The sequence below is a fragment of the Hibiscus syriacus genome, unplaced genomic scaffold (assembly GCF_006381635.1).
Source record: "Hibiscus syriacus cultivar Baekdansim isolate YM2019G1 unplaced genomic scaffold, ASM638163v2 tig00110515_pilon, whole genome shotgun sequence".
Taxonomy (NCBI): Eukaryota; Viridiplantae; Streptophyta; class Magnoliopsida; order Malvales; family Malvaceae; genus Hibiscus; species Hibiscus syriacus.
Window position 1 is genome coordinate 697,508 of NW_024062769.1, and position 24,636 is coordinate 722,143.

At 35.2% G+C, this 24,636-nt stretch overlaps 2 protein-coding genes across 2 annotated transcripts; both read right to left on the reverse strand.

The window, feature by feature from the left end:
• Positions 1–5,484: 5,484 nt before the first annotated feature.
• Positions 5,485–6,749, reverse strand: LOC120130147 (ABSCISIC ACID-INSENSITIVE 5-like protein 2). The gene is made up of 3 exons (XM_039147466.1): positions 6,315–6,749; positions 6,149–6,220; positions 5,485–5,612 (listed from the first exon to the last, which is right to left on the reverse strand). The coding sequence occupies exons 1-3, from the start codon at positions 6,747–6,749 to the stop codon at positions 5,529–5,531; spliced, it is 591 nt and encodes a 196-aa protein (XP_039003397.1). The 3' UTR covers positions 5,485–5,528.
• A 9,623-nt stretch (positions 6,750–16,372) lies between these two features.
• On the reverse strand, positions 16,373–24,293 carry LOC120130143 (auxin response factor 17-like). Its single transcript, XM_039147462.1, has 3 exons — positions 23,212–24,293; positions 21,419–22,170; positions 16,373–16,537 (listed from the first exon to the last, which is right to left on the reverse strand). Exons 1-2 carry the CDS (start codon positions 24,223–24,225, stop codon positions 21,460–21,462), a joined length of 1,725 nt encoding a protein of 574 aa, XP_039003393.1. The 5' UTR covers positions 24,226–24,293; the 3' UTR covers positions 16,373–16,537; positions 21,419–21,459.
• Positions 24,294–24,636: the final 343 nt, after the last annotated feature.

Here is a 24,636-nt window from a genome sequence, read left to right on the forward strand (position 1 = left end):
AGCCACCAAAATTCACGGGGAGGCTCGTCTCAGGCTCTCATCACGGATCAAGGCTTGGTTTCGCATGAAACGTCCTCCATCGCCATGAAATGGCCGAGACCGTTCAACTTTCGAGCTCCAGTGACTCCTCCGATGACTCAAGGTAAGATTCTGATAAAGCCCCCTTTATTTCGTTTTATTTACTGTAAAAACTGTTGGATTGTTGGTTGACTATCAGGAAAAAACACTATTTTATTTTTTTATTCGAAACATGCAAGGGTTTTTTTTCAGAAAATCATTGTATATGTTTTTAAAAAAATGAAATAGGAGGGGATAATTTTATTCGAACTAAAAGAAGTTTTTTTACTACTGGGTTTCGAAATTAACCAACAGAGAAAGAGCACATAAAAAATAAGCTATTCGAACATAATAAAAAAAAGATGAATAACCTTTACAAAGTGTTACAATATTGTTTTGGGAAGGATTTCGAATGGGAATCGAACCCCTCTTACAGTGTTTTTGCCTAAGTTAAATACCCATTTACATAAATGAAATGATTGAATTTTGGTTTCTGGCATTTGTTTCTGCAGTGGAATACTGGAGCGGTTTTCCCATGGTTTGTGCAGGAAGCGGTGGCATTTGGTTTGGGCTTGAGGTTCGTTGTTTATTTTTTTTTTGTCTGTAAAATGGTGCTCAAATTAGTGCTAATTTATTTATTTTACAATACTTTGTTATTACCATTTAGAAGCAAGTTTTTAACTGCTCAACTGTCTTTCACTATCAACAAGTACATTCACGATTTGTCCAAACTCGAGCCACTCAACAGAACCAATTACCGTTAATTTTTTAGACATATACTATAGCAAAACAGATTTGTAGCGGTGATTTTAGCAGCATTTTTTAGAGAAAATGCCGTTAATTTTTTATATATAGCGACGTTTTTAGACAAACTCCTAAGATATAGAGGCGTTTTTTGGGGAAACGTCGCTAGAAACACATACTCTAGTGGCGTTTATGTTAAAAACGCCGCTATAGCCATATATTGAAAATAGCTTCTAAGTTAAGTATTTAGATTTCAACCAAGTGTCAAACATGATTGCGTTGTGTTTCTATAATTGTCCTTTATCTTCTTTCGAGAAAAGAACCCAGCATATCTAATGAAAGATAATCTTTAGACAGTCATTAATAATAATAGTTCGACATTTTATTTAAATAATATGACTAATTGAGCGGTGTTTGTGGGAAAACGACGCTAGAAAAACATACTTTAGTGGTGTTTATGTAGAAAACACCGCTATAGCCAGATATATAGTGGCGATTTTATAAAAACGCCGCTAAAACCTCGTACTATAGTGGCGTTTATGTAAAAAGCCTCTATAGCCAGATATATAGTGACGTTTTTGTGTAAACGCCACTAAAGTAAGAGTACTTTAGTGGCGTTTATGTTAAAATGCCATGATAGCCCGATATATAACACCATTTGTTACACAAACGCCGCTATAAACACATACTTTAGTGGCGTTTCAAAAAAACGCCACAATAGACACGTAAATAGTGGCATTTGTTATACAAACGCCGTAAAAACGTATACATTAATGGCGTTTCTTCTCAAAACATCACCAAAAGATAAATATATCTCCAGCCTTTCTCCTGCCCGATCCTTAAAATCTTTTGAATCTCTTCTTAAAAGTTCTTCTTCCTCCAACTCAACGCGCCAATCACCATCATCGTTCCAAAAGCCTTATTTATCTCCGGCACAATGTCATCGCGCCGTCATTTCTAATCTCTCGTTGGGGGTTAGCGATGGTATATCAATGGGGACGCAAGGGATGTGTTACAGTTTGCAATCGAGGGATTTGATTGCTGATAACATTGAAACTGTGATGAGTGCTCACTGGTATGATGGGAATATCTCTATTCCTAGTTGTGATAAAAATGTAAGCCTTATTATTCAAACTTTACCCTTTTGATTGCTAATATGTTTATTATTTTAATTTTGAGAAACAGGATAAAACACAGGAAGTGTGCTTTATTTCTCTGGAAAGTGTTCTCCTTTTGTTTGGTTTGAACTATTTTGTTTGGTTTGAACGTATCTGGTGTAGCCTTTGCATTACTTTTTTCATACTCGAAAATATTAACTTATTTAGCCGAAGACTGTAAACAAATGGAGAATCTAAAAGCAATGAGCTGCAAACAGATGTGATTCAAAATAAAAACCCACACTTTAGCTGATTCAAACTTCTCAATCAGTAGATTTTGACCTTACTTTCATTTCCCAAAGTCAATAACTTTAGCTTCTCTTTTTGTCGTTGCTTTAGTATGTAATGTGAGTAGTTTGTGTTGCTTTTATGTCGGGTTTATTGGGTCCATTCTGTTGCAGGAGTTAACTATGAAGTGGGTTTTTTGGGTTCTTAATTTATTATCTTAAAAATTAGCGGGAAAAGTCAAAAAAGAATGATACCCCATTGATTTAGAACTGTTGAAATCTTTAGTGTTGATTTGTTTTTGGGGTGGCATTGAAAATAAAAGTGGCTGCTTTGATGATGGTGAAGAGAGAGAAAGTAGATGAGAATGTAGATGATAGTCATGTTATTGATGGCTGGGATAGTAACTCGGTTGATCCTTGTACATGGGACATGGTGGCTTGTTTTGCTGAAGGTTTTGTTATCTCATTGTAAGGAACTGTGTTCCTTTCCTGAACTAAACTTTGAATTGTTAATTTTTTTTTTATTAAAGAAAGTGAAATGAGAGTTTGATTTAGAACAGTATCAGGTATGCTGTCACCCAGCATTGGGAACTTGAGTCACCTAAGGACAATGTGAGTCCACTGCCTTTTCTAATTTTTTTCTGCAATTCCACTGTTAATTCCTTCTATGGAACCACTTCATTGTTGCATGGCATAATAACCTTTTGTGTAAAGTTGATATTTTAGAAGTGAGTAGGTTGCCCAAGACATTATTTTTATCGGGTATTCTAAACTTAGTTACTTGGACTTTGTTTTGAGTATCGGATATGGTTTATGCTGGTATTCAAATCGCGATCGAGTCACATTTACCGTGATTACGGGCATAGCAAGCACTATTGCGTGATTGCAGGTGTCGCGATCATATAATAACGGTCGCGGAGGGTTCCGCTATCGCCGTATCACGAGCGATATCACAGTCTCTATTGCGCTAACATGGGATTTTTCTAAGTTTCCAATGTATTTAGAGGATCCATGGTGCTCATATTCCCATGTATGTTCTAGGACACAAGTCTCAAGTTTGGGATGCAAATTGCGTGAAGTATTTACATTTGGTGGTAACATGCAATCCCTGAGAACGTAGGTTCTTTTAAGATTATCTAGTTTTAGAAGTTGATTTCCTTATGCAAAATGCAATCAATGAGAAAGTAGGTTCTTTTAACATGTAAAGGCTATTTTAGATTCTCTTTTCATCGTTTCTTATGTGTCATATGATCATTTAATACATTCAAGTGTAGGTAATCTAAATTTAGGTATTGATTTATTTATTTATTTTTGTATTTTTCTTTTGCAGCCCGATCATTTTCAAGGCAATACATACGAAATCGTATCTGCTTTCCAGGTAAACATAATGTTATGCCATAGGAATGGTGTTTTGTTGGTTGATTATTTATTTCTATTTATATCTTCATATTAGCTGGGTATTTTCATGGTTTTGGAGTTTCTGTTTCTTCCTCAATTTACCATTTTCCAGACCCACCCTTGCTGTCAGTTCTTTGATTTTAGAGTGAATTGCAAGAAAATTTCTTGGATTAGTGCAATGTTTTTCTGGCAAGTAAGAAGGCTTACAATCTAAGATTAAAATGAAATATATAAAGCTTTTCTTTTCTAGAATTTTAGTTCTTGCGCTGGACATTTTGTGTTTGTGTACAATCAAGAACCTCATGGTGGAGCATATCAGATATGGACCTACCTTATCTGATAATATTTTGGTTTGTAAAGGGTGATGTGTTGTTTACTTTTGTTTGGAAGTTATTATTATTTATCCAAAAAGAAGTTTTGCATTTTTTGGTGAAGAGTAATGTCATAACTTTCTTTTTGCCATCACACTAAAATTCAGCTTGAGAATTAATGTACTGACAGAAAATTGTAGTTGTAGTAGATTGAGTCCAGTTAGTTCGTCTCTGGTGCTGGTACATTGACACATTGTAGCTCTTTCTTGTTGCATTTATTTTGGTTTTACTCTCTTTGAACGAAGTAGTACTGATCCTTGAAGGGCAGAGTTTACTTCATTGCTTTTGCTTTTCACTCGTGTTCTTCTACCCTTTTTATGATCCAGAAATACGAAATAGATAAGAGTTGGATGAATTTGTCAAGGGTAAGCGACGAATATCGAAATGGAGTCAAAACTGAAGCAAGGGAATCTGATAGAGAAGCATCATATCAGAAAAAATGTGAAAACTTTCAAAATCAACCCCAGAGTTCACCATCTTAGGTGTTATTATTGTTTATTCTAGTTAATAATGTTGAACTATATTATATTTTACGTTAATGTAAACTTTGATTTATTATTATGGATTTCAAGTTTCTTGTTATCGATTTTAAGTTTTGTTATGGATGTCAAGTTTATTGGATAATGCTACAGGTTAAATTTGAGTAACAAAAGAGTAGAAAACAACATTTGAAAAATTAGTTTTAATTCGCGGCATTTGTATTAAAAAACGCCACTAAATACATAGTCAATACTGGCATTTTTTAAAAACACCACTAAAGTTCTAGATCTTTTACGGTGTTTATACAGAAAACGACACTATATACGTAGTCAATAGTGCGTTTTACATTCACAAACGCAATTATATGTCAGAACATTTAGCGACTTTTTTGAGATAAAACACATCAAAAGAAAAGATAAATAACGGCAAAAAAAGCCGCTAAGAAACATAACCTTTAGTGGTGTTTGTGAGAAGAGATTTTGTGTCTTATGAAGAGATTTTGGTGACAATACAGTACCGCTAAAAAACGCCGATAATTTAAACATCTTTGTGTCTTATGAAGAGATTTTGGTGATAATACAGTACTTAAAGAAAAAAAAACTAAGAAAAAAAACTAAGAAAAATACCTTAGAAAGATAATATTTTATTTAGGGTTACAAGTTGAACATCTAAAAATTAAATCATTGTATCAAGCAACATCTATAGAAAATGCTAAGAAAATTTTACATGTATAAAGCGGATACATTAAGCACCCTCGATGGTTGTTAGGTTGCTTGTGCTTAATGTGAATGAATAAAGAGTCTTTCAAAATATTGTTAGGGTATTAATTATTAGTGTATTAATGTATCTTACTAATCATACATAACTTAAAATATTATTTAGAAATAAAATTATTTAGAAAAAGTAAAATTCATGATAAGAAACCTTAATTGTAAAAAAAATTAAGAAAAGAAAGATCTCAATACAATAAAATAAATAAATGAAAGAGAGTTGCTAAGTGAATCTAACTAAAGAATGAATAAATAGAATAGCTAATGATAATTTTTTTTAGGCTGGTAATGAATAAAAAATGGTGTAAGCCATTAACAAATATCCTAAAACGAAGCTGAACTCGTACGTCGAAGCTGGTACTTCGGCACTGTATCATTTGTATTTGAGGACAACAGCATCTCCACTTCCTGTTAAAACAAAAAATGGGTAGTCACTGTTCAACGTTTCCAAACTTTAACAACCTTAAAAAACCAACAATTCATGGAACTATGTTTTACATATATATGGGTTTGGTTTAGTTTTATATAGATTTAGAATTATTGGATTAGCGAAAATAGATGAACGAGATTAACAAAGATATTCACGAAAAAAAGAAGAGCTAATATCAGCTATCTATTTTCACTCATCCTTATTTATTGACCGATGAAAAGCCACACTTTTCTTGCAAAGACTTATTCAAACCCATTTTAACTATTAAGGAAGAATTTTAAGAAAGAACTACACTCTTAGAACTACACTCATTTTAACTACTAAGGTCACTAAATGGATTCAAAAGTTTCAGAAATCTTATAAAAATACTGAAGTTACTGAACTATTTCCTTGCAATTTTATGTTGTTAATAAACATTCATAAAAATGAAAAAAAAACCCAGGTCATTCGTTGTCTCCTTTTAATGCTTAAAGCATCTACTTCTTTTGCAAGAAAGAAGGTTCAAGTAAGTTACCTTTTGCCTTTTGAGCCAGCTATTTGTTTTCTTTAATTGCTTTACTTCAAGCTCCAATTGATTGGTATAAGCCTACGATTACCAAACAACCACATGCTTATTTTAAGACCACATATCCATATATGTATGTATATGTGTTTATATATATATATATATATTTATCAACCTGCTTCCTTGCCCTGGACCTCGCTGCGGACTCGCGGTTCTTGATCATCCTCTTTTGCCTTCTCTCGATAGTTTTCTCCATCACATCCGAAAATCTGTGTTTCCTAGGCGCAGTCGGTCGAGATTCCGAAGATGTCTCCAACATTGCAGGCATCGCCATGGTAATAGCTAGTTGGCTCTCATTGTACCCAACATCCACAACTCGGTTTTCGTAAACCGACTCCGGAACACTGAAACTGGAATCCAACATTGTCATTTGCTGTTGCTGCTGCTGCTGATGCTGAACGGCAGCCATTTGGAACTGAAGCCAATCGGCCTGGTGCGAAACCACAGCCGCCATGGGGTCGATCGCCGTGAACTGTTGCGGATTAAGAACACCTTCTTGAATCCCATTGTTGATAACAAACTGCTGCCCCTCAGCTCTGTTGGGAGACATCATGAATCTATGTCCCATTCAATCAACAAGGTTAAAATCCTAAGGAAAATGACAGTCCAAAACCATAAAGTTTGATCTCAATGAATCGATATTGAGATCAGTGTTGAGTTGACTAGGTAATCACACACACTCACTTAAATAAAGTGAAGCAAAGGACAAAATGGGATCCACAAAGAGATTCAAGTACAAGGAAGAAGCAAAGGGGTTTGCAGGAGATTGTGAATGGGGAAAAGGGTGGAGAGTAGATGGGAAGTTGAGAAGTGAAAGGCATGTAAAGAGTGAAATCTGAACCGCCAAAAAGATCTGGGGGCATTGGGAATCCTATTTTTAGAGTGTTTTGTGTGAGGGAAGCACTGCCATGCCTCTTTTCATTGCTAATTTGTTGGGATAGCTATTCTTCTCTTTTCATTTTTATTTGGTGATGGGTTTCTAAACCAACTTTTCATTCATCTTTAAGATCGCTAAACCACGAAGTTCTTGGCCGTTTACATTTTCCCATTTCAACCCTTCCATTTTCCGGATGCGTCACTCACGCCCCAAAAAGATGACAAGACAATGTATTAGCTTCACCCGATTCACTTTTAGATTTTAATCAAATTAACCAATTATATGAATAGTTTAAACGGTTGACCATCGAATTAGTTTAGTTAGAGAATCTTTAATTTTTAGTTAACGGTTAATTTAGTACTAAATTGATTAATTAAATGAATTAATCAAAAAATATTTAATATATAATATATAATATATTATACATATTATATATTTATTTTAAATTCAAACTTATAAAGAATTAAGACCAAATTATTTTTTAAATCATATTAGACTCGATAAATTGTCAAGACATAATTAAATTTTAACTCAATTAAAAGATTATCTCTATTAAATTTAAATTAATCTAAAGAATTATAAAAGATCAATTAATTCGGTCACCGACGAATTAATTAATTTTTTTTTCTTATACAATTAATGATTTTAAACAAAATTAACTAACGGTAAAAGAAAAATTAATTAATTCAATTTTAGTAAATTAATTTGATCAGAATGTGGGTGTTGTGTCTGTCACTAACATGCTAATACATTAAAGGTAGGTTGTATGTGTCGATGTCACAGCATGCTGATAAATTAAAAATAGTTATGCCGTAAATTTGGAGTGTGGTGCAACCTCGAGTTTTATGATCCCTTTATTTACAGCTTTAACCATATAGAAAAAATAAATACGCACATTAAACTTTCCTTCAAATTTAGCGGTGCTCACTATTAGAGTATTATTCAGATATGGTTAATTGTAACCCTTATGGTTAGTTTATTGTAACTATCTTCTATTTAGTTGGGCTATTTTGTTATTTGGATTGTTGTATATATAGTGGGTCTATCTATTATTCTAAACAAAGTAATGTAATCCATTTCTTATGAAATGAATAATATTCGGCTACTTAGTCTTTGACTATCCTTTGTTGACCTTAGTCAATATTCCTATCGTCTTCATCCTTTGTGCATAGTTCTTCCATACTTTCTTTACTGAATCTCCATTGTTGATCTCTTGTAGCTAATGTTGTATAATTCTTGTCATGGTATCATTGGCTTAAGATCCTGCGACCGTTTGTCTTCCGCTCTGCTCCGATTTAGTTCTTTTGCTTCTTCTTTTTCTTCAGTTTTTGTTCTTCTTCGCTTAACCTCTTTTTGCTTCCAGTCGCAAATTGCCTAATGATATGTTTTGTGCTTCTTGATGAGGTGGATTTGCTTCTGTTCTGCGTCAAGTTTGGTTACTGTTGTTAATCAGATTGATTCGTCGCATCTTCTCTGCTCTCCGATTGATCTTTGATTCTGGTGAGACTGTTTTATTTTTCCGATTGGATTGGCATGTTGCATTCTTCTTTCTCTGTTATCTGTTGTTTTCTGGTTGGTCTTTTGCGATTCGCCTTCTGCCTGTGTTGTTTTCTGTATGTCTAATTTTGTGGATGAAAGTGCCCTAAATGCTATTGTTAGTTATGCTTCTGTTGCCTCTAATAGGTTGTTATCTACTAAGAAGATTAATGTGACATTAGATTATCACAATTACCTGATATGGCATCAACAAGTCTTTCTTACAATCAAAACTCACAGATTGCAGAAGTATATAGATTCTAATATTTCTTGGCCTACACAGTATGTGACTAGAGATGGCATAGTAAGTCTGAATCCTGAATATGAGCCGTATGAGGAGCGAGATGAAGCTCTTGCTTCATGGTTGCTCTCCACTATTAGTGAAGACGTTTTACCTCATCTAATAGGACTCAATACTGCAGCTGAGATTTGGAATACGTTGCATAGGTTGTACAGTGGCAAAACTACTTATAGGTTAATGTCTTATAGGAGAATGCTTCATTCTCAGAGGAAGAGAGAACTGAGTATGAGAGAATATTTGATGAAAAATAAATTTGTTTGTGACAATCTAGCTAGCTGTGGTGAGATAATATCAGAACATGAACATATTACTGCTATATTGAATGGTTTGCCACCTGAAATTGAATATGTTATTATTGTCATAACTGCTACCCCCACTCAAGTTGCTAAATCACACAAGTTGCCTTTTTATGACTCACATTGTTTATACACAACCTCTAGAGCTTGTAGTAGCTGATGTGTGGGGCCCTGCTCCCATATATTCTAATGGTTTTAGGTTCTATGTTGATTTCATTGATGCTCACAACATATATACTTGGATTTATTTTTTAAAGCAAAAATCTGATGTCGAGACTATTTTTCTCCAATTTCATAGACAGGTAGAGAGGCAATTTGGTGTCAAGCTCAAGGTTTTTTAGTCGGATGGAAGGGATAAATTTGGTGCTCTTCAAGTTTACATGAAAGAACAAGGTAAATTGCACAGATTATCATGTCCTCATACTTCAAAAAATGGCTTGGTATAAAGGAAGCATCGACAGATAGTTGAGGTAGGTCTTTCTATGCTACCTCAGGCTTCAATGCCTGTAAGTTTTTGGAATGATGCTTTTTCTAGTGCAGTGTTTCTTATTAATCGACTTCCTACACATGCTTTGTTTGGCATATCACCATATGAAAAGAGTTTTCATAAAACACCAAATTATAGTTTTTTAAGAGTTTTTGGTTGCGTGTGTTACCCTTTTTAAAACCTTATGACCAACACAAATTCCAGTTTCGTTCTTCTGTTTGTGTTTTCTTGGGTTATTCCCCTACTCATAAGGGATATAAGTGCTTAGATTCTAACGGTCGTGTATATGTGTCAAGCTATGTTCGGTTTGAAGAGCATGAGTTTCCTTATCAACAACATTAAAATTTTCCTAATACTTCTACTCTGTCAAAGTTAAAGAGTCCTACTGGAACTAGTCAAAAGCACTTAAGTGTCAAAAACCTTTGTCCTCAAAAGAGTTTGTTTCATCTTCTTCTTTTTCTTCCACTAACATACACAGACGCAAGTTGATTTCCTCATCAGCATTATCATCTCTTATATTACCATAACACTTGTTAGAATTATCATCTCCAGTTTCGTCACATCACCCTTTGAATTTACCATCTTCCACACCACCACATCACTCTCAGAACCAATAGAATCACCATCTTTCACTTCACCACATGATCCATCTCTCACTTCATTACAACATCAATTCACTTTGTCTCCATATCATCCATCTCATTCATCCACTTCAGAACCATCCATATCCACTACATCATCCTAACCACTGCCACCACCATCTCGATTTGTTCAGAATACTCATTCCATGGTCACTCGTGGGAAAATTGGCATTTTTAAACCTAAGGTGTTGCTTGTTGAGACAAGTCCTCAAGAGCCAGCTAATGTCTATGAAGCATTACAGCATCCTGCTTGGCGTGAAGTTATTCATAATGAGTATGATGCTCTTATGAAAAATGGTATGTGGGAGTTAAAACTTTTGCCACCAACTTGCAAGGCAGTAGGTTGCAAGTGGCTTTTTAAAGTGAAGAAGAAGCATGATGGAACAGTTGACAGGTTCAAGACTCATCTAATAGCCAAGGGCTATTCGCAAATGGTGGGAAGAGACTTCTTGGAGACATTTAGTCCAGTGGTTCGAGCGAGTACAATAAGGATTGTTCTTGTTGTTGATGTCATGAAAGATTGGCCACTTAGGCAGTTCGATATCAACAATATATTCCTAAATGGAAAGATAACTGAGGAAATATACATGTGTCAGGCTCCAGGATTTGAGCAGAGAAGTGAAGATGGAAAAGAGTTAGTGTGTTGTTTAAAGAAGGCTCTTTATGGGCTTAGACAAGTTCCTAGAGCATAGTTTGAGACCTTGAGAAATTTTCTTGTTGAAAGCTTGAGTTTTACTGTTTCAAAAGCTGATTTTCTTCTCTGTTTATCATAAATTAAGCATGCTCACAAGTGCTTTTAATGGTGTATGTTGATGATATTGTCATCAAGGAAAGACAGAAAATAAAAGTGGATTACGTAGTGCAAGCAATCAATAATGAGTTTTCACTTAAAGATTTGGGTCAGTTAGAGCTTTTTCTTGGGATGCAAGTTGAACATACTTCAGAAGGCTTGGCTTTAAATTAGAAGAAATATATTTATGAGTTGTGGAAAAGGTCAAACTTAGACGAGTCAACACCCACTCCTACACCTATGGTCCTTGCTCCTAAACTCAAGGGAAACGATGGACAGTTGTTTGGAGATGTTCATCTCTATTGTAGTATTGTGGGAGGTCTGCAATATGTGTGTTTAAGAAGACCTGACATAGCCTATGTTGTTAACAAGGTTAGTCAGTACATGAATAATCCATGTGATACTCATTGGAGGGCAGCGAAACGCATATTCAAATATCTCAGTGGGACAATAGAGCATGGACTGTTTTTCACTCAAGCTGCAAATTTCAGTTTAGTCTGCTACACTGATGCAGACTGGGCAACATCGGTGGAAGATCGACTATCCACGACAGGTTATTGTCTATACCTTGGAGGCAACCCGATTGTGTGATGTTCTAAGAAACAAAGTGTTGTCTCTAAGTCTACATTAGAAGCAGAGTATAGAAGTCTTGCTAATTCTATTTCTAAATTAATTTGGATTGAACAACTACTTGATGAAATTGGGATTGTTGTAACTGGAAATCCGGTTATATGGTGTGATAACACCTCTACAATTTCGATAGCTGCAAATCCAACACATCATGCGCGTATAAAGCATGTAGAAATTGATATTCATTTTGTGAGGGAAAGAGTTCTAGAAGAACAACACAGTGTGAATTTTGTTCCTTCTGCAGAACAAATAACTGACATACTCACCAAGCCATTATCACGTGCAGTGTTTAGTGATATGCGTTCTCGCCTTGGTGTAAAGTTTTGGGCAGAAATTAAAAATGTCAGTCAAGAAGCAGATATGAAGAAACCAGGAAAATATTGAAGTGGTAATTCAGATTATAAGAAAGCCATGAGAATATTATAGTATTTTTCAGATATGGTTAGTTGTAACCGTTATGGTTAGTTTGTTGCAACCCTCTTCTATTTAGTTGGGCTATTTTGTTACTTTGATTGTTGTATATATGGTGGGTATGTCCACTATTCTAAACAGAGCAATGTAATCCATTTCTTATGAAATGAATAATATTCAGCTACTTAGTCTTTGACTCATCCTTTGTTGACCTTAGTCAATATTCCTATCGTCTTCATCCTTTGTGCACAATTCTTCCATACTTTCTCTACTGAATCTTATTGTTGATCTCTTGTAGCTAATGTTGTATAATTCTTGTCACTCACTAAATTTTAATAAACATGTCTTATAATAAATATAAAAACGCATAATTTAATTTACAACAAATTAATTACCTTAATCCCTTATTAAAGTTTTATCATTGTAGAATCCACTGGCCATGTCAAATGTGGTTGTGGAAAGGGGTTAAATGGTCAATATCTTTTAAGATGAATAACAAAATCACAAAAATATCAAACATAACTAACAAATTTTAAAATGAATAACAAAATCACAAAAATATCAAACATAACTAACAAATTTTTAAAATGAATAACAAAATCACAAAAATGTCAAACATAACTAACAATTTTTTAAAATGAATAACAAAATCACAAAAATATCAAACATAACTAACAAATTCTTAAAATGAATAACAAAATCACAAAAATGTCAAACATAACTAACAATTTTTTAAGATGAATAAAAAAATCACAAAAATATCAAACATAACTAACAATCCAAAACTGCACAAATCATTGTCTTCATCTTCAGCCACGCTCTCCTTCTGTATTCATTTTTTCCTATAACAATCCAAAACTTCCCAGCTCCAATCTCTTCTTCACCACGGAGATATATACTCCTTCTTGAATGTATATTATATTTTGCTTTCCGGGTGTTTTTTTCTTGATATCCTTGTTTGATGTGATCGTTCGGTTTTGGGTTTTCCATAAATGATGACTTGTATCACTGTAGTAGCTTCAATTGGATTTTTTTTTCACTTTTTTTTTATGTATTTTGGACAATTAATAACCTTGGGATTGAAGCAAAACATTATAGATATTGGTGGTTGATACATATTTGTATCTATCCAAATCTGAAGAAAATGTATATCTTTTGATTAAGTGGTAAGAATGGAGGAGCAGTTATTCATGGCAGAATTAAGCTCAAATATCACTCTTTTCTTTGTTTTAACAAATCCAATAGTGTGGTTCATTGATTAACATTTCTCTTGATAATTTTATAGCACTTGAGGAGTTGACGTAGGATCAATAATAACAAGCAAATGGTAAAGTATTTGCAGCAATCTGGTTTGATTTCATCCAAGAAAGTTGCTCAAGTAATGAAGACTACTGATAGGTAGGGGTGTGCAAATCCGGGTACCCGGATTTTCGGGTACCCGATTCCCGGGTACCCGGAACTTCCGGGTCGACGATTTCTCGGCCCGTGTCCCGACCCGGATATTACGGGTACCCGGTAATCGGGTACCCGATACCCGGTTTTTAATTTTTTATTTTCAAATTATTAATTTAAAAAAATATATACACAAATTTAAATGTTCAAAACTTCGAATTACATACTCTAATATCCGAACATAAAATTTAAAAGTTCAAAATACAAAATATAATAATCCATAATATAAATAATTCATTATATTTTATATAATTATATATAAAAAAATAAAAAAAAATAAAAACTAACCGGGTACCCGAAAAAACTAGATTTTGTGACCCGGGCCCGACCCAGGAAATGTCGGGCCGGGTACCCGACCTGGCCGGGTAATTTTTTTAGAGAATTACCCGATTTTTTTAGATCCGGGTCGGCAGATCGGGTCAACCGGGTCGGGTAATTTTGCACAGCCTTACTGATAGGGCATTATTTGTACAATGCAAGATGGAACCCTGGCTTATGTTGACGTCCTACGGAAATTTTAAATGAATTTTGCAAGCATTCGCTGAGCTTTTCATCGTTTCAAGTATTACAAATTGTATTATCACAGTTGAATCAGGCATGCAGAAGTTGAGTCATGCACTTAGAGCACTGTCAGAAACGGGAAAGCATTTGAGAGTGTCAATGAATCAAACAAAATGGTTTTATGTTTGATAGGGGATGGCGGGGAAGTGATTAACGTTTATCGTAGTTGGAAAATCAAACCTAGAGGTCTAGATTCAATCAAATGACGGGAGGGATGATGGATTATGATTTTGTCCCAAGTTTTAGGGTTTTTGAATTGAAGTTCAAGTTGCTAGAATAATGCCAACTCAGATCATTTGACCGTTACTGATCTAATCCTTTGACATGTAACTGCAGATGATGAAGAGCAACTCAGAGATGACATTGACCTGTTTGAATAATGGCAACACCGGGGTCTTCCCTTTCACCAACGTTTCACAGGCGCGGATGAATGACTTGTGCGCTATGATATGCTGATGATCGACTCAAAATTACAGTACCAGCTTGAATATACAGTGCATTTCTCAGATTGAATGATCAAATTACAAATCACTGACAAGAAAATTCATTGATTCTTTCGATTTTCTCTTGAAGATTTAGTGCTTCGTTCAGTAACAGAACACTTGGGTATTGGTTGATATGAGTGTTGAAACTAAAGAATTTTTATTTTATGGGCTACACAAGTGTATCATTTTATTTAACCTATGATTCTGATACAACCATTACTCTGAGCTTACCAAGAGGGGGAGCACATTATAGAGACAATAGGAGATTAAAATAGTTCTCATATTATATACTTGGACCTTTTCTCCCCCCCCCCCCCCAAAAAAAACTCCATTGTCGTCATTTTGTGACACCGGAAGCTTATGCATGCTGGCCAATGATAATTTCAAACTAAAAAACTCAAATAATTCGGTTAAAAATGAATAACTTAATTTGATGAACTAAAAATTTGATTTCTTTTTAGTTAAATCGAATTTTACTTAACCTGTTTGTAATATCAATTTTTTTCTTGACTCAAATATTAATTATGTCCGAATCTACTTTGCCTAAACTCACCTAACTCAAGACCCAGTAACCTGAATCTATTTCCAACCCCAGGACAAAACTGACTAACATTATAATCCGATCCATCTAAAATTTAAAGGATTAAAGTCTCACACAAAATTATCAAAATAAGTAGTTTTTATTTAAATTATTTACTCAAAATTCATCAAAACATATCTATCATAAATCAAAATAATAATACAAGTTATGTTTATAAAATATACAACTCCAATATTATAAACCGAGCATAGTAACATATTTAACAAAAAAGAATTATGATTGAAATATACATGAGATCAATTTATAATATATGACCTCTACAAAATAAAGCTATGAATTAAATATGCATGTTTAACAAAATATTTGGAATGTATTTATTAATAAATTTTAAAATATAATATTATTGGATCAAATGTTCAAAACAAGTATTTATGATTCCTTCTATGTCGCTAGAAATAGATTTCATCTACAGCGGACATTAAAACAGAATTCCATTTTAATTAAAATCATATACGAATTCTTATCCAACTGAGCTAAACTAATTCCTGAATTTCATCTATTTGAAAAATGATGTATCATAAATGATATTTTCATTTCAATAAGATATGATTTTTAAGGGGTAACACTGACCAAAATCATAAAAGAAAAAAGAATATTTTTCATAAAATGAACATCCCCTGAATGAGGAGATAACCCCTATATGTAAGATTACCGAATTCAATCATATAATCTTCACAGTAACACCAAACACCAAGAATATAAGATTCTTGAACCCATCAAAGGGTCTCAATGGTTCGAGTTTGTTGTTCATAGAAGTTCTAGGGTTCAAATAGTTGCATCTCCGACTCTAGGTGTGCATTATCAATGACTAAAAAAATTCTGAACATGTATTATCTTGTAATCACCCTAGGTTATTCGATATATATATATATATAAGATTCCTGGAACCAAATACTGCCTTACTATTTAAAGAGGCAAAATTGAAGATACTCCTAAAAGCTAGCCTTTTCCATGTTTGTTGTCTTCTAGGGGGACTTTGCTATGTAAGATAAAAATAGCAAACAACCAAACCAAAGAGCATGGAATTTGGATTATTATTATAAGCCAAATCAACCAACTGATTTGCTCCAAGATCGAAATCCAAACTCAAAACAAAATGCAACCCTCTAGCGTATTTAAAACACACCATATATGTCAACAATTTTATAATAGTCAAAGTGTCTCCAACTGCCCAAAACTTAAACCAAAACAAGAAAAAAAAAAGACCTCAGGATATGTCTACTACAGACATTGTAAAATTAGGGGTCAACTTCCTCCCACCCTAAATTTCCTGCAAAACAAACCACTACAAGTGAGGACAATAGAACAGAAAATGATGGGTGCAACTCAAGCAATCAACTTCTAAACAAGAAAAACAGATATAAAACTACACCATCAAAATATTATGACACCAAAATTATGAAGCTCAAAATAAGTACAGAATATGATGTTTATATATATTTATGTAGGAATTATAGAGATGATTTGTTATCATTCCTATAGAGATATTATTTGTTATCATTCCTATAGAGATATTATTTGTTATCATTCCTATAGAGATATGATTTGTTACCATTCCTATAGAGATATGATATTGTAAATAGATTTCTACAATCCCTTATTTTAAGGGATCATATCCTAGGATTATTATTTTTCCTTTCTTAGAGTTTCCTACTTTAGAGAGATATTTTGTATATAAATATGTAATCTGTCATATTGAAAAGAATAAGAAATTACAGAAAATTACTCTGATTTCTACATGGTATCAGCTTAGGTTACGGTTTCTTTCCAACCTAGATGATGTCCACAACTTCTCCTACTCCGCAGATCACTTCAAATTCAGAAAATTTTTCTGGTTCTGCTGCTCAATCAGAAGGTAATCTGGTCATGAAAGAACCAGAAGGTAAACCTCATGCTACAATTTTTTTCTCCTCCCAGTCGTCCCCTAATTGGATCCTCGATTCTGGATCATATGACTGGTAATAAAGATTTGTTTTGCAATTGTTTTCCAAACTTTGGTAAAGCTGTCAAAACGGCTGATGGTTCTTTGTGCAAAATAAAAGGACACGACACTGTTATTCTCAATGACCAAATTGTACTTAAAAATGTCCTCTTCATACCAAATCTGGCTTGCAATCTCGTTTCCGTTAGTAAACTTTCCACCGACTTGCACTGCTCTGCAATTTTTAATGATATTGATTGTACTTTGCAGACACTGAACTCGAAGAAGATGATTGGTAAGGCCAGCTTGCATAATGGTCTCTACATTCTTCCTGCCTCTACTAAAACTGAAATCTCGAAATCTTTCACCGCTTTAAAAAAAGTTGATAATGTTATGTTATGGCACTATCATTTAGGTCATCCTAGTTTCACTATCTTGCAAAAGTTTTTCCTGCTCTATTCATTCATAAAAGGCCAAATTCTTTTTCTTGCAAAGTTTGCTCTCTTGCCAAACATACTAAATCAACTTATTCTCCTTCTACATATAAGCCTTCTCACCCTTTTGCTTTGATCTACAGTGATATTTAGGGTCCTTCTAAGGTGAAGAATGCTGATAATTGTAAGTGGTTTATCACTTTCATTGATGATCACAGTAGGATAACTTAGACTTATTTGCTAAAAGATAAATCTGAAACTGCAGGTGTTTTTACCCAATTTTATAACATGATTCTCACTCAATTTGGGTCTAAAATTCAACTTTTTAAATCTGATAATGGCAGTGAATTTTTTGCTAAGTCTTTGAGTGCGCTTTTTAGGGAAAAAGGCATAGTTCAAATTAGTTATTGTGTTGACAGCCCACAACAAAACGGTATTGCCGAAAGAAAAAATAGACACCTCCTTGAAGCTATTCGTTCTCTTCTATTTACCACTAATGTTCCAAAATATTTGTGGGGAGAAGCCTTATTAACTGCCACATATTTAATCAATCGAATGCCTAGTAAGGTTTTACAATTTCAAACACCTCAATCTATATTTTTGCAATACTTTCCCCATTTTAAACCTATCTCCTCCATTCTTCCACTTAAAATATTTGGTTGTACTGTTTTTATCCAAAACATTGCTCCTAATAAGTCCAAGTTAGATCCTAAATCATTAAAGTGTGTACTAGTTGAGTATTCTTCATTTAAAAAGGGTTAAAAATGCTATCATCCTCCTTCAAAACGATTTTTTACCACTATGGATATAACATTTTATGAGCAGGATCCCTATTTCACTCAGGCTGAAATTCAGAGGGAGACATGGAAGGATTTTCAGCCACATCAGGTATCTCCTCCTACTCTTCATTCTAACCTTCAAAATTGCCACCAATTTTGTCCTTACCTACAGATTTGTCACCTGTAACTACTCCCATTGATCCACCGGTAATACCTATCACTACTTCACCCATACCCACTTTAAATACCTTTCCTGAAAATACATCTACTCCCATTCAAAATATTCCACAAACAACACCAATTAAACAGCTTCGTTTCTATACAAGGAAAAGAAAACATATTCCTGAGGCTGTTTTGCAATCTGATGCTTGCCGAGAATTGGATTTGGGTCCAACTGCCGAAATAGAAGAAGAAATCAGTAAGTCCACTTCCCCTACTCTAGATGACTTTCCTATTGCTATTAGAAAATGGGTTAGACAGTACACCAAGCATCCTATTGGAAAATTTGCTGGTTATAATTCATTGATACCGTCTTTTCAAGCATTTACAGCAAACTTGGATAAAGAACAGGTTCCCACAAGCATAGCTGAAGCTCTAAAGGATTCAAAATGGAGAAGGGCTGTTGAAGAGGAAATTTGTGCACTGGAGAAAAATGCTATTTGGACTGTACGGACCTTCCTCAAGGAAAAAAGGTTGTTGGCTGTAAATGGTTCTTTACTGTAAAGTATAACTAAAATGGTAGCATCCAACGATACAAAGCGAGACTAGTGGCCAGAGGCTTTTCTTAATGGCAAGCTAGAAGAAGAAGTCTATATGAAGTTGCCACCTGGCTTAAAGTCTGTTGAAGGAAGTAACAAGGTGTGCAAGCTCAACAAGTCTCTGTACGGGTTAAAACAATCACCCAGAGCTTGGTTCGAGAGGTTCACTAAAGTCATCCTAAAAAACGACTACAAGCAATCCCTCGCTGATCACACTCTTTTCATCAAGGTAACTTCTACAAATAAGAAAGCTATCCTGATTGTGTACGTGGACGACATAATTCTTACCGGAGATGATAAAGAAGAGATTTGCAATTTGAAGAAGTTGTTAAATAAGGAATTCGAAACCAAATACTTGGGAAAGCTAAGGTATTTCCTATGAATGGAGGTGGCAAGGTCAAAAGAATGACTTGTGATCAACCAAAGAAAATATGTACTTGATTTACTCAAAGAAACTGGTTTTCTTGGTTGTAAGCCGATTGATACACCAATGGAGCCAAGCTTGAAATTTAACAAAGAAGATGGGTCCTTGGTAGACAAAGAGAAATTTCAAAGATTAGTTGGGAAACTAATTTATTTATCCTTGACAAGGCCAGATATATCATTTCCTGTAAATGTGATAAGTCAACACATGACTAATCCTACTGAAGAGCATATGGCAGCATCAAATAGAATTCTCAAGTACTTGAAGAAAACTCCAGGACACGATTTAATGTTTAAGAAGACACAAGACAGAACTGTTAAGATCTTTACAGATTCTAGTTGGGCCGGAGACCTTACTGAAAGGAGATCCACTAGTGGCTACTGCACCTTTGTTTGGGGAAACCTTACAACTTGGAGAAGTAAGAAAAAATCTGTCGTTTCAAGTAGTGCTGAAGCTTAATTTAGAGCACTAGCATTGGGAATATGCGAAGGAATTTGGCTACTTAAACTACTGAAAGAACTTGTCACTAATCAAGAGGATCACTTTGAAGTTTTGTGTGAAAATCAATCTGCTATTCAAATTGCCAAGAACCTAGTTCAACATGATCAGACAAAGCATGTTGAGATTGATAGGCATTTTATTACTGATCAAGTTAACAAAAAGACAACCACTTTCATACATTCCTTCAGAAGAACAAATTGCAGACATTCTTACTAAGGCTTTGCCAAAGCCTGTTTTCAATCAATTCCTATTCAAGCTGGGATTATACAATGTATATTCTCCAGCTTGAGGGGGAGTGTAGGAATTATAGAGATGATTTGTTACCATTCCTATAGAGATATTATTTGTTATCATTCCTATAGAGATATGATTTGTTACCATTCCTATAGAGATATGATTTTGAAAATAGATTTCTACAATCCCTTATTTTAAGGGATCGTATCCTAGGATTATTATTTTTCCTTTCTTACAGTTTCCTATTTTAGAGAGATATTTTGTATATAAATATGTAATCTATCATATTGAAAAGAATAAGAAATTACAGAGAATTACTCTGATTTCTACAATTTAAACGTGCAGAACCATGTTAAAACACCATAACAGATTACCAAAAATCTTTCGTAACCTACGAGTTTACTTATTAAGCTCTTTAATGGCAGTTTCCAGAACAACTGTCCCTCGCCAAAACAGAGCTTATAAAACGAAATGATTTTCTCAAAATCCTCAAAAAGGGTTGTCTCTACCACAATAATAATCAATCCTGGGTGATTCTTGGAGAACATTTCTATGCCTCCAAATCAGAGCCTGCTATTGATGCTCCACCCTTTCCTATCTCACCTTTTTAGTCCGAATTTGACAATGTTGCTAAAGAACAAGGGAACTATTTGGTTTGATACTCATTCTTTATAGGCAGTTAGCAAGGGGTGGAAAGAAGTAAACAGTTACTAATCCCGGTGGTCTTTTTGAGAAGATGCAGGTATGAGCCTAGTAAAAACTGATGAATATTCTGTTTAATCTTTATAATCGTGAATATCAAAATAAAAGTTCAAAACAAGGCCAAAGATATCAAAATGCATGACAGCAAACTAAGACAATGATCTATAACCACAGTTACATAACAAATTAACAACAAAAAATAGAGCATTTCTAGAAGAACAAGATGCCCAATAGATAATGCTTTATAAGTCCAGGACACAAATGGAAAGTACATCATGTGAAGTTACATATAATATAAAAGGGGAAAAATGGATAAAACTTGGACAATAAAAACAACACATTTATGCATCAAAATGGTAGAATGATTAACTTGTGAAATTTAATCAGAGAAACAATACCTAAACAGTAATTTGTTTGGATGATGTGGGCATAGGTTCATTCACAGAGAAAAGCTTTTGAAAGCTGAAGCTCTCTCGCATTGGACGTCAATCCTGTCAAGCAGCTTCGAAAAGCCATAAGTTGAAGATAGATTTAACGTGTTCTTTTCACTCACAGCTTCATCATATCTTTTACCACTATCATCTTCCATTCTACCAACATTACCAAATATGCTTCCAACAGGATGAATTATCTGGCCAAATAATTGAAACGAATTAACAGCTACTTTGCTTGAGCTGCAGCCAACATTTTCAGTAAATTCTGTGCCAAACGAAACCATGCTGCTCTGACTCTCTAGTGACAAGTTATTGGACTGTGAACTGCCAATGTTAAGCTCAGTGGATATCCTATTCATCTTGGGCAGCCAAAAATTGCTAGAGAATCTATCAGTGGACATCATTGGGGTATTCTCACTCACATAGTTGGTTGAACCTTCCAAGTGAAAATGATTTTGCCTGGCTCCCTGCATGCCAGCAGGAAAACAATTGTAATTCAACAGTGATGGATTCATGTACCTCATTGTTGAATTGGTTAACCCTGTCATAGGGAATAAGATTTCTCCCTCTGAATCAGCCAGCCCAGACTCATGAGAAAGCTTGGACTTCTTTGCCAAGGGAAATGAGGAATGAAGCGGTAAGGAGGAAGCAATTTCAACTTGCCATGGGCTCACTCTCTTTGAATTCTGGAGAACATCAGGATCATCCCATGCAACCTAATGATATAAAGATAATGAAGCCGAGAGTCAGCAAAGGTAAAGTGGAAGATATTTTATAAATTGCAAAACTAATAAAAATCTAACACCTCTCAAATACCTACATGTAAGACTAAATAAACCACATCCTAACACAAAACTCAACCCCCAAAATGTGGCCTCTGAAATAGAGAAAACGAAAAACTAAGAAGAAACTATTCCGCCACTATTACTAGTCACAAACACATGGGTGAAAGTGAATATGAAACCAGACCTCTATCAAAGCACCAAAAGTTCACTTGTTTCCTGCTAAGAAGATCAGATGACAGAGAGTACCACAAGATACATTTCAACCAAGCAGCAAAACTAAAAATTGCCAAATTGATACAAACTGAAGTTATTAAACTGTATTTTTCTTGTTAGTCAAGTGGCTCGAAGTTGAAAACATGATCACTTTATTCTTTTAACAAATATAAAGTAATTTTAGATTTAGGCACAGTAAATATCAAGACAAATATATAATGTTAATCCTAAGGAGAAACCACCACATAAAAAGTCATTCAAAATTCACATGACAAGCCACTCAAAAGTCAAACACGGCCCATAATAAAAGAACGAAATTGATGCAAACCATTCCCAATCTAAATCAATTACTAAAAATCTGAACTCCACCACCACTACCTTGAACAATATCCTATGGAGACTACCTCCAATATTTCTTATACATTTTTCTGGTTTCTATATCTCCACTCTCATTAAAAGGATAAATTAATGATTGTAAGAACCTCAGTACAGAGAACCGATTTTAGAGGAAAATAAGTAAAAATTGAAATATACAAAAGTAAAATGCAGCCTCCTGCTATTCCTCGCCCAATCAATCTACAATCAACACTTGTTCTAAGAAAGCATTTTGACTGATACAATTTTAAGTCAATGTTTTAATCATATAGAAAACTTAGCACCTTCTGGATTAATAAAACAATAAATTGTTAACGCTGAAGTTATCAGCAAAATGCATTCTATTTAACAACCACAATTCAGACCGAGTCCAAAGCATTTTACCAGAAGCATTCGCCAAGGAGAGGCAATCCAGGGGCCAGAATCCGACGAAGCAGCAGAAATAACAGTCCCTTGAAAGCACGACATTCTTGAGGAATCCTCTGTTTCAACCGCGATCTTCACTCTGGTCCCAGCAAACCAGTATGTACTGAGTCCAGCCTCCACCAACTCCGCTCTCACCACAAAATCAGTCCAACCCGGCCGAGGATAGTACAGAACCTCGAATGGCATCCCCTTCGCGGCCCTCTCCGCTGCTTCCGCAATCGCCTCGGCCGTCATCCTCCCCCTTCCTTCCCCTTTCATTGCTCCTTCGTCGCTTGGCTCTCTCCACCTCCCAGAATCTCCTCCCCCTTCTCCTTTCTTCATCACCCGACGGACTCCGATATACATTTTTCCATTTAAGTCCTTCATGAAGACGACGGAGTCTCCGGCAATGAGTTTCTTTTGATTAACAAATTTGCTCCATCCTGTAGTGAGCAGATGCCGGCGCGGCGTTCCTCGGTAAATGTGGCGAAACTCCCAAACCCCGCCGCGAACGTCGGTGACGGAGAGAGTCTGAACCGGCGGCTCAGCATTGTAGTCGAGGGGCGGGAAGATAGAGTCGGCGCAAAACCGCGGGACCGAGAACCCGCCGCCATTGTTAGCATCGGACGGCGTTAAAATCTTGGCAAACGAAACGAACTCATCAGCATTTTCAACTTCACAATTAATGTCAAGAAAACGATTGGGAAGTCTAGAAGGTTCGACAGGGAGGAGGAATAGTTTCACGAAGACTTCGTCAGTTTTAGGATCGGCAAGGCAGTGAACGTCGGAGACAACGCAAGCGATTGAAGGCCTGGAGAGTACGATAGAAGAAAGTAACGGCGCCGAACCGCAGGATTGTTCCACGTGTCCTAGAGGAAAATAGTAAACTCTTGAGTTAACGATGGGGATTCGAACGGAGGAGCCAGCGCAAGCTTTCCAGATCCTTAAATCGACGTGGCGGACCTCCGCAGCAGGCGGCCGTGGAGGCGGCATCAATCAGCTTAGGGTTTTAAGGGCAGAATCGGGGAAAGAGAGTGAGGGTCGGAGAAACAGGCAAAAAACCAAAAATCTGTTAGCATCGGGAGAAATAGGCCAATTCTTTGTTTGGTTTTAAATTTACAATTTTAGCCCACGACCAACTTAAAACACCCTTTACGTCACTCTTGCACCCGATTGCGTGTGCTTCACTCGCTCTCTTTCTTATTTCAAAACAATAATTTGTTTTTTGTTTGGGTAATAAAAAAATCATGAAGTTACCATGTTATTCTTGTGTTAATCAAAGTAAAGTACATAAGCACCCTTTCAGATGATTAGGGAAGCAGAGTGAAGGAGTCAACAAATATAATCTTATGGTGGATATTGATTTGTTTACCATGATAAGTCAATATGAAGAACCTTTTTTAG